General features: G+C 42.0%; 1 protein-coding gene across 1 annotated transcript in view; it reads right to left on the bottom strand.

The window, feature by feature from the left end:
* Window positions 1-1,496: 1,496 nt before the first annotated feature.
* The window catches only part of CABCOCO1 (ciliary associated calcium binding coiled-coil 1), a 152,374-nt gene continuing 140,088 nt past the window's right edge, over window positions 1,497-13,782 (bottom strand). The window contains exon 8 of the mRNA XM_032423545.1: window positions 1,497-1,598. Coding sequence (XP_032279436.1) covers window positions 1,512-1,598 — 87 coding nt within the window. The 3' untranslated portion in view covers window positions 1,497-1,511. The remainder of the gene's footprint in view (window positions 1,599-13,782) is intronic.

Raw genomic sequence — 13,782 nt, 5'->3', positions numbered from 1 at the left:
TGACTTCTCCCTTTAACTAGCTAAACTCCTACCCGTTTTTCAAATGTCAGCTTTGATTTCACTTCCTCTAGAAGCCTTCTGTGGTCCCCCAAGTCTAAGCGAGGATTTCTTCCTTTGGGCTCCCATAACACCCTTAAAAGTACATAAGTTGATCACAGTGTCTGTCCCCTGATGAACACTGGTTAAGCAAGCACTGTTAACACTCCCCACCCACCTCTTACCGCATGCGGATTTCTTGCTTGCCATTGTATCCCCGGTACCTAGCTCTGGGATGGCACTAAATAAACAGTTGTCAGATGAATAACTGATGCACATTGTGTCTTCTGATTGTAGTTCTTGGATCCTTGAGTTCAAAAACAAATGCCACAGAGGGCCCCAAGAGGTGCCAGAGAATTTTGGATATTTCCAAGTTCATTCTTCATAATACCATCTGAGTCTTGGTAACTAATGTGGTTGTTTGTTGTTTGTCAAAACAAAATAAAATGAAACCAGAAATCCTTTTTCCCTTACTTTGCCTTTACCTCTCTGCTTCTCCCTTGGGGAACTGTTCCCTTTCCCACTTTTGATTAGTGTCCTGCAGGTTGGGCTGCCCCCATCTTGGGAACAGGAGTAGGCCTCATAAGCATATTCCATCCCCCAGGTGCTGGGACAAGCTTAGGGATGGGCACTCAGCTCAAGCTGGTAACCCTGGGACTCCTGGTAAAACTCTTAGGTAAGAGAGGGTCTCTTTTTCCTTTGACAGTTACAAGCAATAGAAACAAGGATGGAACAACTGGTTTTTTGGGGACTTGTGGAGAGATCATTGAAGCCATGACAGAATAACCACACCTAAGAGATGGTGATAGAGTGAAGGCATGATAAAGACATCATTGAATACATGGATTCAGCACCTGATTCCTTGAATTTCTAAATGCATGAACTGATAGATTAACTCCCTTTTTGGTTGCAACTGGTTTGAGTTACATTTCGGTCAGTCACCAACGACTGATAGAGTTCTGACTAATTCAGTGGAAAACAAAATACCATGGTATTTTTATTATTGACATTAGTGCTTTTTGTTCCTTTGTGGCTTTGTCTTATGCTTTCACTTCTTCATATGTGTTTTACATCCATGTAATTTGTCTTAGGTGTTCAATTGGGAACCAAGAAAACCAGCATGTTTTTGACTTATTTTCCCCAAGTCCAATGTCACCCTCTAGGATGTGCCCTGGTTCGTATTGGAGCTGAGCACATGCCTGGCATTCTCCTTCTAGGAGTGGTGACAGTTTTGCACAGATTCGACCACATGTCCAAACCTTACCTATTGGTCTTCTGGGCTGAACTGTGGGAGACTGAATACACTGGGGGCTGGGAGGGTGCTTTCTGATCTCAAAGTAGCACAAAGCTTCTGAGCCTATAGAAGCAGGGCCTCAGAACTGAATCTGAATGAGCTTCATGCCCAGCAATGGGCAGACAAAGGCCTTCATATTCTCCTTGGAGACCACTTTCTGCCCCCTTCCGGGGCTGGAGAATCAAAAGCAGTTGCAGGCCATTTGGACTTCATGGTTGGTGGATGCTGGTCTCTGAGTGCTGCGGTGGCTCCACCCATGGAATGGGTTCTGTGGATGGAAAGATAGAAACATCTCTCTTTCCTAGAAGCCTTTGATGAAGGGCCAGTGAAGCTCCCTATGGTAATTGTTTACCATAGGCAATGTACTCAATATATATCAACTGCTCTCTGTCCCTGATTCATGGATGCATATAAGTAATTAAAGCAGGGAGGCACAGATTCAGTCCTAGCTCTTTGGCAAAACATATTCCTGGAAACTGGATGATTGAGCGCATCACTGTATAATGGACAATATTTTCCATTCGAAGTGTTATATTTGGGAGTTGTTTTCCTGAACAAGGCTGCAGCTTCAACTATATTAGAGATGACCGTTCATTGTCACCAAATTCAAGATACAAACTGCAAAATCTTAAAATAATGAGAGTAAGATTTAATTCCTATTAAATTTAAAAAACCTAAAACCACAAGTTTTAAATGAAATGTATATTCCTTACCCATTGTTTGTATAAGTGCCTCAATTATATGTGAAATATTCATATGTCACACAAAAATCTATTTGACTATTATGATGTAAACAAAAATGTGTTTTTTTCTTAGCAATGTGTTAATTTTTGAGAGTATTCTTATTTTAGAATTAAATTAATTTTGCTTATCTTCTTAGAAACATGAAGGGTTTTAGGAGGATGTTTTGGATGATTTAGATCTATAGACCACTGCCCACTCACCACTGAACTGGCCTTTTCTTTTACATCTCCCTATAGTAAGCATGGATGTACCGGTCTTTTGGGTAACCAAATGTGTTAGAAAAGTCTTATTTATGATGATAGCAATCACAGAGATGAAGGTGGTGTTACACTCCCTGAACCTGGTAAAGATATGGAGAAGCGACCTGCAAATTGTCACCTCATATAACAAAATTGCAATTAGCAAAAGACATAAAACTGCCCATTAAGTGAAATTTAGTTTTTCTATGAACTATATTTATAAGTAAGAAGCAAGGTCTGTTTCCTCCCTTCATGAGGCTGAAGTAACAAAGTTTAGGGCTCACTTCCACATGGGACTTAGCAAGGTCCTTTTGTCCTGTGATGTCCTAATGATAAGATTAGGGTTTAGGCAGATGGGCAGGGAGAGGACCCAGAAGTCCTGAGCTAGGGCATGGGTTCCAGTTGACCCTATCCGAGAGGCCTGCCTAAGAGCTCAGGACACAAGGACAATTGACAATGAAGCATTAGGTATTTTCTTTTGTGGGAGTTTCTTGCATATGACTTCCCAAGAAATTGTCCACCGGTCTAGGCTTTTGGATCTCTAAGAAAACCAGCTTCATTCCATCAGTATCTTATACTGATTCCTAATAGAACCAAAAGAGGAAAAAAAGGTTTCTGCCTCACCCCCAGTTAACCTGAAAATTCAATTAAAGAGCCTCCTCCAAACACTCCAAATCATTGAAGTTTAACTATACACACCCTTGGAAAGGCCAGGTTAGATGAAACTGACATTTTGAGAGCTGTATTTTGCATTGAAATAGAAATTGAAATAGGAATGTATTTTTCCTTGCTTGTTTTGATAGCATTTTACTGATAGCAAGTTTGGGGAGAAGGGTTTCAGGGAACAAATATCTAGCTTTTGGTTTATTATCAGTGAACATTTCCCCCAAACTGTACCCTGTTGCTTAGTTCACAAATGGTGCTTAGCAAAATTATGTTTTTGCTTTGCAAATTTGTTGCTGCTTTCTCTCTTGCTTTCCTAGAAGATCTTTGAATATGTAAGGGTGGCAGCCACTGAGATCAGTGTTGATTTCTGCATTGGAAGGGTTTTCTTTCACTTTATCCTAGAATTAATGAGTACAACAAATAGCTGTGCCAATGAACCCATTCTGCTTGGTGACACACTCTCGCCGATGAGCAATTAGCAGATGGTCCGTCTTACTGAGGATGGCGGAGGCATGGGAAAAATGCTGTTAGGAGAGTGGGTCCTACTTATTTGAAGCCAGGTTCCTCCATTTTTCTTGTGGTATTTAGAATCTTGCCTTGCAAATTATTCTCCTCCCCCCCGCCACTCTAATTAGGTGGGCAGCCTCTCTGCCATTTACAGATTTCCATTTGGTTCTACTTCTCTTTCAATTCCAACATTTTTTATTTCTGGCACTGGCAACTTTGCCCAAACTACTCTTAGGTGAGTGTCTGGGGGTGTTATTCCATAAGAAGTCTACAGCTTGATTCAATCTCCTGATAAAATTACAACCGGAAAGCAGCAAAGTGAATAAAAGGAGACAAGAGGCGCTAACGGAGTGACAAAGGCAATCCTGTCACACTAGTGTTACTCAGACCAGTGTTCGCCTGGATGCAGAGCACGTGCCGGTTCTGAGACGTGGGTGGTGCCGTTTTGTCTTTGATTTTTATTACCATGCCCTGAATGAAATTACCTGTTTTATATCTTATGTTTCTCTTGGAACATGTTAACTTATGTCTAGCCCTTGGATTGTAAGAACCCTATCTGTGAGTGACGAGAAATCCAGGTATTGTTTTGTTTCTCTTGTTAATTTGTCTTAAAATGTTCTCTAAGGAAATGAAAGGAAGCCCCCATTTGTTTCTAAGAAAAAAAAATAGTTCCTTTCCCCAAATTGGAGAACTAACAGCCCTAGGAAGAGGTGTGGGCTTGTTTATGCATATTCAGTTAGCTCGGCTCCGAATTTTGTCCTTGAGCTGCTTGGTATCCTCTATTTCAAGTTCTTTCATAGACATTAACTACCAACCATTGTTTTTCAAGCTGTGGATAGTTTACCCACCCCTAAGAGAAACTTTATTTCTTTCTAGCTTTATGGAGGTATAACTGACAAATAAAATCGTATATGTTTAAAGTGTACAATGTGATAGTTTGATATGCGTATGCATTGTGAAATGATAATGCAAATGAGGTAATTAACATGCCCATCACCTCACATAGATACTTCTTTTTAAAATATTTTTGGTTATGAGAACACTTAAGATCCACTCTCCTAGCAAATTTCAAGTCTCCACTACCACATCATTAACTCTAATCACCATGCTATACATTAGCTCCCCAGAACTTAACCATCTTATAACTGCAAGTTGTACATCTCTCCCTTTCCCCCACCCCCAGCCCCTGCACCATTCTAATCCTGAGTTCTAGGAGTTCAACTGTTCTGTTGCACACTTAAGTGAGATTATATTTGTCATTCTGTGTCAGACCTATTTCACTTAGCATAATGTCCTCCAGGTTCATTCATGTTATCACAAATGGAAGGCTTTCCTTTCCTTTTTTATGGTTGAATAATATTTCATTATTTGTATACCTATGTATCTATTGATACCTAATCCATCTATATCATGGTTTCTTTATCCATTCATCCGTCAACAGAACCTAGATTGTTTTCCTTATCTTGGTTACTGTGAACAATGCTGCAATGAACATGGGAGTGCAGCTACTTCTTCAAGATACTGATTTTATTTCCTTTGGATATATACCCGGAATGGGATTGCTGAATCAAGAGAAGCTTTCTTCTGTAGGAATTGTTTTTGATTGTCTCAAGACAATGACTCAAATCAAAAGACTGAGATACTGAAGCCACTTTTGTAATCGGCTCCCAAAGATCTTTCTTGAAGTCCTGACACCATAAGGAAAGTGTCTACTTGCAGGTAGGGCAGCAAGCCCTAAGGGAGATTTTCAGGATTTTCTTATACCCCATGGACAGTTGGGTATACTGACACGTGGACAACTGAGGGTCCCTTACAGTTTCGATATTATCCAGGAATGTGTGAGTTCCTTCTTCAACAACTTCCCTTCCAGGTGAAGGAGATCTTCAAAGGATAGGAAGGATGATAGGAAACCTACTACTTTAGCAAGGCATTACTTGGGATTTCTGTAATTGTGAAGATTATCTTCCCACCCCAGTAGCTCCCACGGACAATCCCTCCTAGAAAAGGGCCCATCAAATCCCTCCTCACATGACAGATCTTCTGTGTTATCTTCCCTAAGTCATCCTTTCTTGTGCTAAACATCTCTAGGGTGTTAACTGCTGTCTAGACGTGTTACCTTCTTGTAATTTCCATACTGAAGGTGGTGTGGTATCCTGGATGTGGTCTGACCAAGTGCAGAGCAGGTGAAGGTTCAGGAATATCCTTCTGGAAAGTTCTCATGTTCTTGTTTATAGGAGAAACTTCCGCCTCTGAATACCAAAGTAATCCAGGCTCATAGGCAGTGCCTGAGATTCCACAGTTCTGGCTGGATATCCAAAGAACCACGTAAAATCAAATTTATTCAAAATCGATCTCTAAACAAACACCACATTCGGATCCTCCTCTTGACTTTGCTATTTCTGAGAGTGAAAGCCAGATTCTTCCATGCATCTTTGAGTTGTCCTTTTTCTCCCTCACCTCCTTCCCGATGGTTATCATTCCCATTTCATGGGCCATCCTGTTTCTCCTGGGCCTGGTTCCTCTCCCGATTCAGATCCGCCTTTCGGCTGATACTGGGAGTCTGCAAAATGTAGGGCATTCCTGTAATACTTTACACAATCGGACCTAAGAAGGTCACACTGAGGAGGGCCTTCTGCACAACGGACTCTCCAGCAGTGCTAATGTGCATTTTCCTGAAACATACACGCAAGAGGGAAAAAGCGCACGTGACAAAAAGAAAGTGGAGAATGAAGTTATCCGTCTTCTTGATGAGCCTAATGTCGAAAGGGCCATGGGATGGACACATCCTCAGGCTGAGTCATCATCTACAAATAGTTAAAACAAAAGTTCCTCCTGCCACGGCTGCATCCAGAGGAGTGGGGCAGAGGTTCTGATTGAGAACTTTGATTTCCCACAGATTGTTTGAGTCTTAAATGAAATTTGGAAAGGTTCCCTGACATCAAAGGCTGTTCCTTTTGGCTAATCGATTGAGTATGTTGTGCCTGTCCTCCCCCGAGTACCCCATGACTGGGAACATATGTCAGACTCTCCCTTTGCCAGTACTTTGGAGGCTCATGATAATAAAACATCCTTTGCCTACGTAAAAGAAAGGGTGGTCCTGGGGTATGTTAAAGCAGCAGAAAATAGCAATGATTTACTCCTCCCTGAAAAAATATACAAAGTGTGATCAATTCCTATTCGAATATCATCTACATAATTTGAAAATGAGACATTGAAGGGAATAGGCCCAACCTCACGATCCTGTTCACATTTACATCTGGGACAGCTGCCAGGGCCTCTCGGAGTTGATTTTGTTCAGTTCTGCAGGGCCGACTTGAAATCCAGGCAGAAAATGAAAGTGAGCAAATTTACCTCTGGCATTCAAAGAAATGCTTTTGGTCAAAGTGAGTATTTCTGACCATGACTCATTTTCAAAAGAAGCATTGAATTCGCTTTGTCATCTTTGCCTGGATCGCGCTCAATCGGCCCTTTTATGATTTTTAAAATATCCTATATGGCCAGGATGGCATTTATTAGGCTTCAGCTATTCAATATTGCATTTCAATATATAAAAGTCACTGTTCAATTGAATATTGAGTTTTCTAAGGAAGTAAACCTACAGAAAAGAAATTTGCAAGAATCTAAAATAAATGAGTTTGAGGAAGATCAAACTACCCTTTTGGCTGTTTCAAAGATCAAAAGATCTTTCTTTTATAGAAATCAGGAGCAGTGTGAATAGCCTCTTTCCTCTACCGCAAAGCCCCGTTTTTTTACTATCATTGATAGCTTGGGACTGCACCATAATGGTATGAAAGGCCCCGGGGAGGAGGGAAGATGGTTTCATTCCTGAAAAGCACCCAGGACTTTTGCGTCTGAAATAGCAGGTTTTTCATTTAATTTAGTCTCGAGCCCAGTCGAGTGAGAAAATGAAAATCTGTCCTCAGCTCCTTCAAGAGGAGGGGTGGCCTTGAAGGGCTTGAGAGGGTCTCCTGATAATTGTTTTTAAAGCCTGCCTGGTATTTTTGTCTCTGCCTCTCACGGAAGCTGGATTATATGTAAGGAGGCTATCTTTGGGTTCCTACCGCCCCACGTTCTGCATAAGCTTAGGGAGTTACCTAATCTCTCTCCGTCTCTGTTGCTTCCTATGTAAAGTGGGGATAATAATGTGTACCTCCTTGGTTTATGCTCCCTCCAACCTCAGGGCCTTTGCTTGCGCTGTTCCCTCAACCTAAGTTGTGCTCAGCCCCTCAGATTCAGCTGGAATGGCTTTTCTTCTGGAAAGTGTCCCATGAACTTAGTTATGCCAACTCCCGTTCCAGCATCAGGCAGTGTACTGTGGTTTTTCTTTGTAGTACTGGTCTCAACTATAATTGAGAAAAGTCTGTGTGAGTGTCATATCTGGTTGGTGTCACATCTGGCTCCCCCTATAAAGGATTAGGAAATCAAATTTATTCACCAGTATCTACAATAACAACAAAAACACAAGCAAAGTGTTTGTTGAGTGAATGAAATTAATGGAGGAAAGTCTGAGGCACAGAAAATGATCAAAAGTGGCAGTCCCTATTTTCCCCGGTACCACGGGCTCCATAAGTGTAGGGAGAGCGTCTCTACAGACTGGTTGTTCCAGAAAGTTCTGTGGCTGTGCAGACAAACATCATCAATCATCTCTCCACCCTAATGCCCGTTCTTCACCTGCCTGAGTCTTTGTCTTCTCTCTGAGAGTATGTTCTTGACTTTCGGGGAGATTCTTGTTCATCCCCTTCTGATGCATGTGTTCTCTCTCTTGGGATGGTCATGACTTCACAGAGCACTCCCTCTGAGAGGTCTGTGGCGAGGGGTGAGAAGCTGGTGGTGACCATGGTGTTTCCTGCCCTGGTTAGAGGATTGAGTGGGTGTAGGGGAGGTTAGGGATATCAGCCGAGTGAGCCTCACAAGTTAGATTTGCGCTCTCACGCTTTTAGACATCACCACTATCATTATCATCTCTGTCATCATTAACAACTAGCAACAGCTACTTTACAGTTTAAAAAACCTTTGCCTCCCCATCTAGGAACAAAAAATTCCCATCAGCACTGTAAACGACTCATGTTTGGAAATTCACCATTAGAATCTTTTGGCTTGGGTTGAGGCAAGTACGTAAAAGAAATTACTTTAGTAGTTACTCACTACATTATTGTGAATTAATTTATCAACTCACTTCATCTGAGAAGTTGGGGGGCCAGCATTAAGGCACTTGGTTGTTTATGTAGGAAAGAAGCGTCTTTGTCAGAGTTTAGTTACAGGTAACAGAATTCAGTCTAGCTATTTGTAGCAGAAATGGATTTCAAACCAGGAATAAGGAGTTTACAAAAACCCCGAGAAAAGCTGGGGGAAAAGGCTTTCAGCAGACTTTCCAGGAATCACACTCTAGAACAACACCTCCGAACTGACGCCCAGAGGTAGCTGCTGCCACGATCCAGTGGGTAAGGAAGAAAGTTACCTCTTCAACAGCTGGCTCTTGTACCTCACGGGGTCTGTCCCAGCCCACAGCAACAAAACAGATGCCCTTCTTGGCTTGCCTCTCAGTAACCGCAGGGCTAGGGTCTGGACCCCGGGGCCTCTGTTAGATTTCCCATATGTCTCCACACTTACTGGCTAGAAGAAGTAGAAGAGTATGGCCTCCACTTCGAAGTCTACTTCCATATTTCCTGGGGGAGTGTCTGCTTGGTTGAAGCTAGGTCTCCTGTGGAATCTAAGCTGTAGGCCACTCTGGGAAATGACACCATTTAGCTTGTCAGCCTCTGCAGGGCCATCCAATGACCATGAAGGCATTGAGATGGACTAGAGTGAATCAGCCTGCAGATTCTAGCACAGGGGCTACATGGTGAGGGTGTAAGGGAGCATTTTTAAGAAGGAAATGGAGAAGGGGCTGAAAACAACAATGACTGACCTCACAACTATGCGTAGAGCTGGTCTTGGTTATCAAGGTGAGGGATTTAGAAATGTCACATCAGGGAGACATTATGGTTTTCTTTGGGTAGGTGGTTTTAAGATCTGCTTGTAAATAGACTTGAGTAAATAGCCTCGAGTAAATAGCCTCCTTCTCCTATGCCCCTGACATTTATGGTGGGGTGGTGGTTTGAAAACTGGCTCCCATACAAGAAAGGCAAGGAGAGAATCAAGAAGGTCGTAGACCACTCCAGCTTGGTAGGTGGAAGGTTTAATAAACAAGGGAATTTACATATGAGGCTTGTCTTGGGAAGTTGCAAAATAAGTAGATCTCTGTACCCCCCGCCAGAATCTTCAACGTTTATACAGAGGTCTTAGCTGGGTTCACTCACAGACACTGTCCAGATGGTCTCAACAACACACTGCTCTCTCAAGGCTACTTCCTTGAAACTGGCTCCCAGTGTGGGGACGGTGGGTAGAATGTTCCTTCCAAGGATAGGGGAGGGATTGAGGAAACTTTGATTGTCTGGGTCCCATTCACAGGTCAATGAGTGGTCATGTCCCCCTTGATGACCTCCTCCAACATGTTTTAGTTCCCTCCTTACCAGAGGAGGAAAGGTGTTCAGACTCACTTGCAACTGAGTGGCCTTCCTTCAGGCCAGTGTCTATTCGGCTTAGAAAACCATCTCATCACAGTGGCCAAAAAGAGAAGCTTTAGATGCTACCCATAGGTGTGTGGCACTTTTACCTACCAGATACATCTCTATTCCCCTGATGAGGAGACCCCAAATGAAGGCTCAAATTTGCTCATTTTGGATGGATCATGGAAACCCCTCTGGGTTTTGGAAGCAGGCAGTCAGCATTGCTATCCTGCCATCTTCTTTTTAACATTCAATCCAGCAAACACCTTAAGCTTTAATAAACATCTTCTCCTTTAATAGTGTTGACTCCAAGCTAATAAGGCAACTAACGAATCAAGTGAAGGTAAATTTCTCATTAACAATTTATTTAACTTTGTTGAAGAGAGCAATTCCAACTTCTGCTAATTGAGTTTGTAACAAAAAGATGGATCCATTTTACTACCACCCTCAGGACCTTAATCAAACTCTGAGAAAGGTAAAGTAACTCTCATTAGCAGACTAAGCGGTAAAATCCAGGATGGAATGGAAGGTACCAGAACACTGTTAAATTCCAAAAACTTCAACAGGATTATAAAGCACAGACTGGCATTTCACAGTATTTTGAATTTTATTTGCCAGAGGAAGAGCCCTTTGACTTGAAGCTAAAGCCGTGTGTAAGACTTTGAAGATGCTGGCTTTAGGATGTGGGTGATGTGTTCAATTTCTCCCCCTTGATTGAAGATCCCTCTGTGGAATGTGGAAAAGCGTGCTGGGTAGACCTCTAAGAGGACTTACGCTTTGCAGCTGATCCAAAGCCTTTCCCTCTGGCTCCAGGAGGTGGCTGTAATTTGGGAGTTTTATAACGAAGGGCTGAGCAGGACTGCCGAATGTGACAGCCCTGCGGGCAGAGGGACATGCGGTGTGTCTGTGATCGGTCAGTGATTGAATTGGAAGGGATTTAATAATTCTTGATATTCTCAGCTTTTTCCTGAGACTTTCCTCTGGAAGCCTGATTAAATGGGTATTATTTCTTCTTAAGTGATTTTACAGGTCGTTTATTTTGGATTTATGAGTATCAACACATTTTAAAAGGTATTAGCGAGCTGTACTGCTGGATACTTGTTCTCTAAATCATTAACTTTACTCTCTATCAGCATCAGATAATAAGAAATCTTTCAAATATTACTTTGTTTTTTCTTCTTATGTATTCGTTCAGGCAACAAATATTTTTAAAACACCTTCTGCGTGCTGGGTCCTAAAAATATTCCAATGAACAAGACAGGCATTGTCTTGCTCTTACTACATTGTAGAAATTTAAAAAAAAATGTTTAGTAAAGTCCATATTATTGTGAAGTCATGGGGAATGAATTTGAATTTAAATTAGTCTTCCCTTCCCATTCGACACTGCATCCAACAAATCAAGTTCTATATGGAGAAGCACAAACAGGATATGATTCCTCTGTGTTTTCTCATACGCTAGTGTGTGTTAACATTTAAAGTAGGAAGAGGAGGTGAATTGGGGAAAAAACTATCCTTTTTCCTCTGTCATCTTCCCCCACAGAATTTGAAATTGTCCAGTTGTTCTGAGTCTGTAGGTCCAAAAGAGAAAATGTTTGTAGTGCTGGCAGAAACCTTTACGTGGCCTATTTTAGGGGGCGCATCTCAATGTTTACACCTGCCAATAAAACCTGCTCTTTTTCTGTGTCCCATTCTTGGCCTGGGGTGTCAGGTGCTGGGCACAAGGTAAAGGGAGTGTGAGTAAGTGAATCATTTGAATCACGATGGAGAAGAGATTCGAAAGGCCCAAACCAGATAACTGGAATGGTCTGGAAGCAGGAGAGGCAAGGTAAATAATAGCAGAAAGGCTAGTCATGAGGTCAGGAACAAGGTGGGTCCAGGCGAGGATTCAGAATGGGGACGGCAGGAAATGTCGGGTTTGGGGGGGTGTTGGTTCTCTGTATTGATCTGAAGCCACGTTTTTAAGAGTCATGGGTAGAGCCTTATGCGAGCATAAAAACTCCTATTGGGACCCAAGATGCGGAGCCCCCGGAGCGGCCAGCTGTTCAGCAGCTGCAAGTCTGAGAACCACCTGTTCTTTTCACACTTGGATTTGGAGAAGCTGGTGAAGAAGGATATGGCAGAAGAGCCAAGGATGCCACCATTTTCTCAGAAGACAGTAGTTAACCCAAAACAGAGGAGAATTCAGCCATGTCCACAAGGCTGGAGACTTGACAAAGTACTTTCCCACCCATCTCATTTGCTCTCCCAATGGCCCAGATGCAGGTGGGCAGCTAGAGGGAGGGTGGTTCTCCTTATTTGACAGATGATGAAATGGAACCCAGAAAGAGCAAGTGGTTTTAAGGTCACACAACTACATTGGGTCAAACCCACGGCTTCAGCCCAAATCTCATTCTAGCCACAATTCTCTTTTCAGTACAATTTACATAATATTCAAACGATATGTAAAAATAAGCAAATGATGAAACAGAGCATTACAAACGTATTGACTCATTGAAGCGTGTGAGATTCCTAGTATCTGTGATTCCTTTCAAAGCTTTGGCAATTCCCCCTGGCTGTCTCCTTTTCCACAATTTGGGCCCTGACTGGCACTGGTGGACATGTGTCTCTGAGCATTTACCACACCTTCTTCCAACAACATACAGACCCAGCATTCCATCTATGGCCACAGTCCTCAGGGTAGTTAAGATCCAGGAATACCTGGAGACATTTTATTCAGTAAGATTCCACTCATTTGCTTACTCGGTTGCTAAATTATCTTCCAGAAGTAAATCAGAAGGTTTGACCAGTCTATTTGCTTGCTTGAGTCGGGAAATCTGAGGGAAATGAGTCTAATTCACTCTTTACATTTCTAATTAAAACTTCTTACATTTCAAACTTTTTGACAGGAAAAAAAAAAAAAAACAACAACCAAGAGACATTGTGTGGAAGGCAGCTTTGAGAAGACACAATCTATGTGTGATTGCTCGAGCAGGAAGGGTTAAACAAGGCAACAATAAAAAACCGCTTGTTTTTGCTTGCTTAAAAAAAAAAAAAACACTCAAACCATCTCCAAATGTAGCTTAATCCATTTTCAGACTCTATACATTATGCATCAAGATTTTGTACAAAAGGAATTTGAGAGGAGTGTTTGCATGAAACCACTTCAGTGGATTAAATTTGCAGTTCAGCATATTAGACTCAAAAAGTTTACAAGACATTTTGAGAGCCCTGCCTCCTTCCCTTATGGACAAGGTTCCTACTTCAGGTAAATAACTTCTTAAGATGAGGTAGATTTGATCAGCTATCCTCAGAAAAAATTAAGAAAGGATTTGGTCTCCCTTCTACTTATCTTAGCAATGACAACTAAAGCTTAAAGAAGAGAAAGCACAATTGAGAAGGTTGATCTCAGTGGTTCTGCAGATCCTGAAGTTCTTTCAGGCAAAGCCACCCTACCCAAGGTAGAAAAGCTAATGTGAGAAGACATTCCCAATATAAAGAGCTCACACAGATAGTTCTGTAATAACTGCAAACCTTATTCAGCTTCAGTTCAAAGTTGAGTTGCCACTATGGTTAAGCATCTGGTTGGAAAGCTCAGAATCGATCACTCAGATGTCTTCACCTAGCAGATGCTAAACATCATTGAGACCACATCTGGATGTTTGGAGGACCAGCCATATTTTTATTTCCTATTGTTTTAAGTAATGTATTGTTGGACTCTTGGAAACATAGTATCCCTTTCTTCTTACCCAGAGAACACACACCACTGGAG

This window comes from Phoca vitulina, unplaced genomic scaffold (genome assembly GCF_004348235.1).
Source record: "Phoca vitulina isolate PV1807 unplaced genomic scaffold, GSC_HSeal_1.0 scaffold29, whole genome shotgun sequence".
Taxonomy (NCBI): domain Eukaryota; kingdom Metazoa; phylum Chordata; class Mammalia; order Carnivora; family Phocidae; genus Phoca; species Phoca vitulina.
This window is presented reverse-complemented; position numbering and strand designations above follow the sequence as displayed.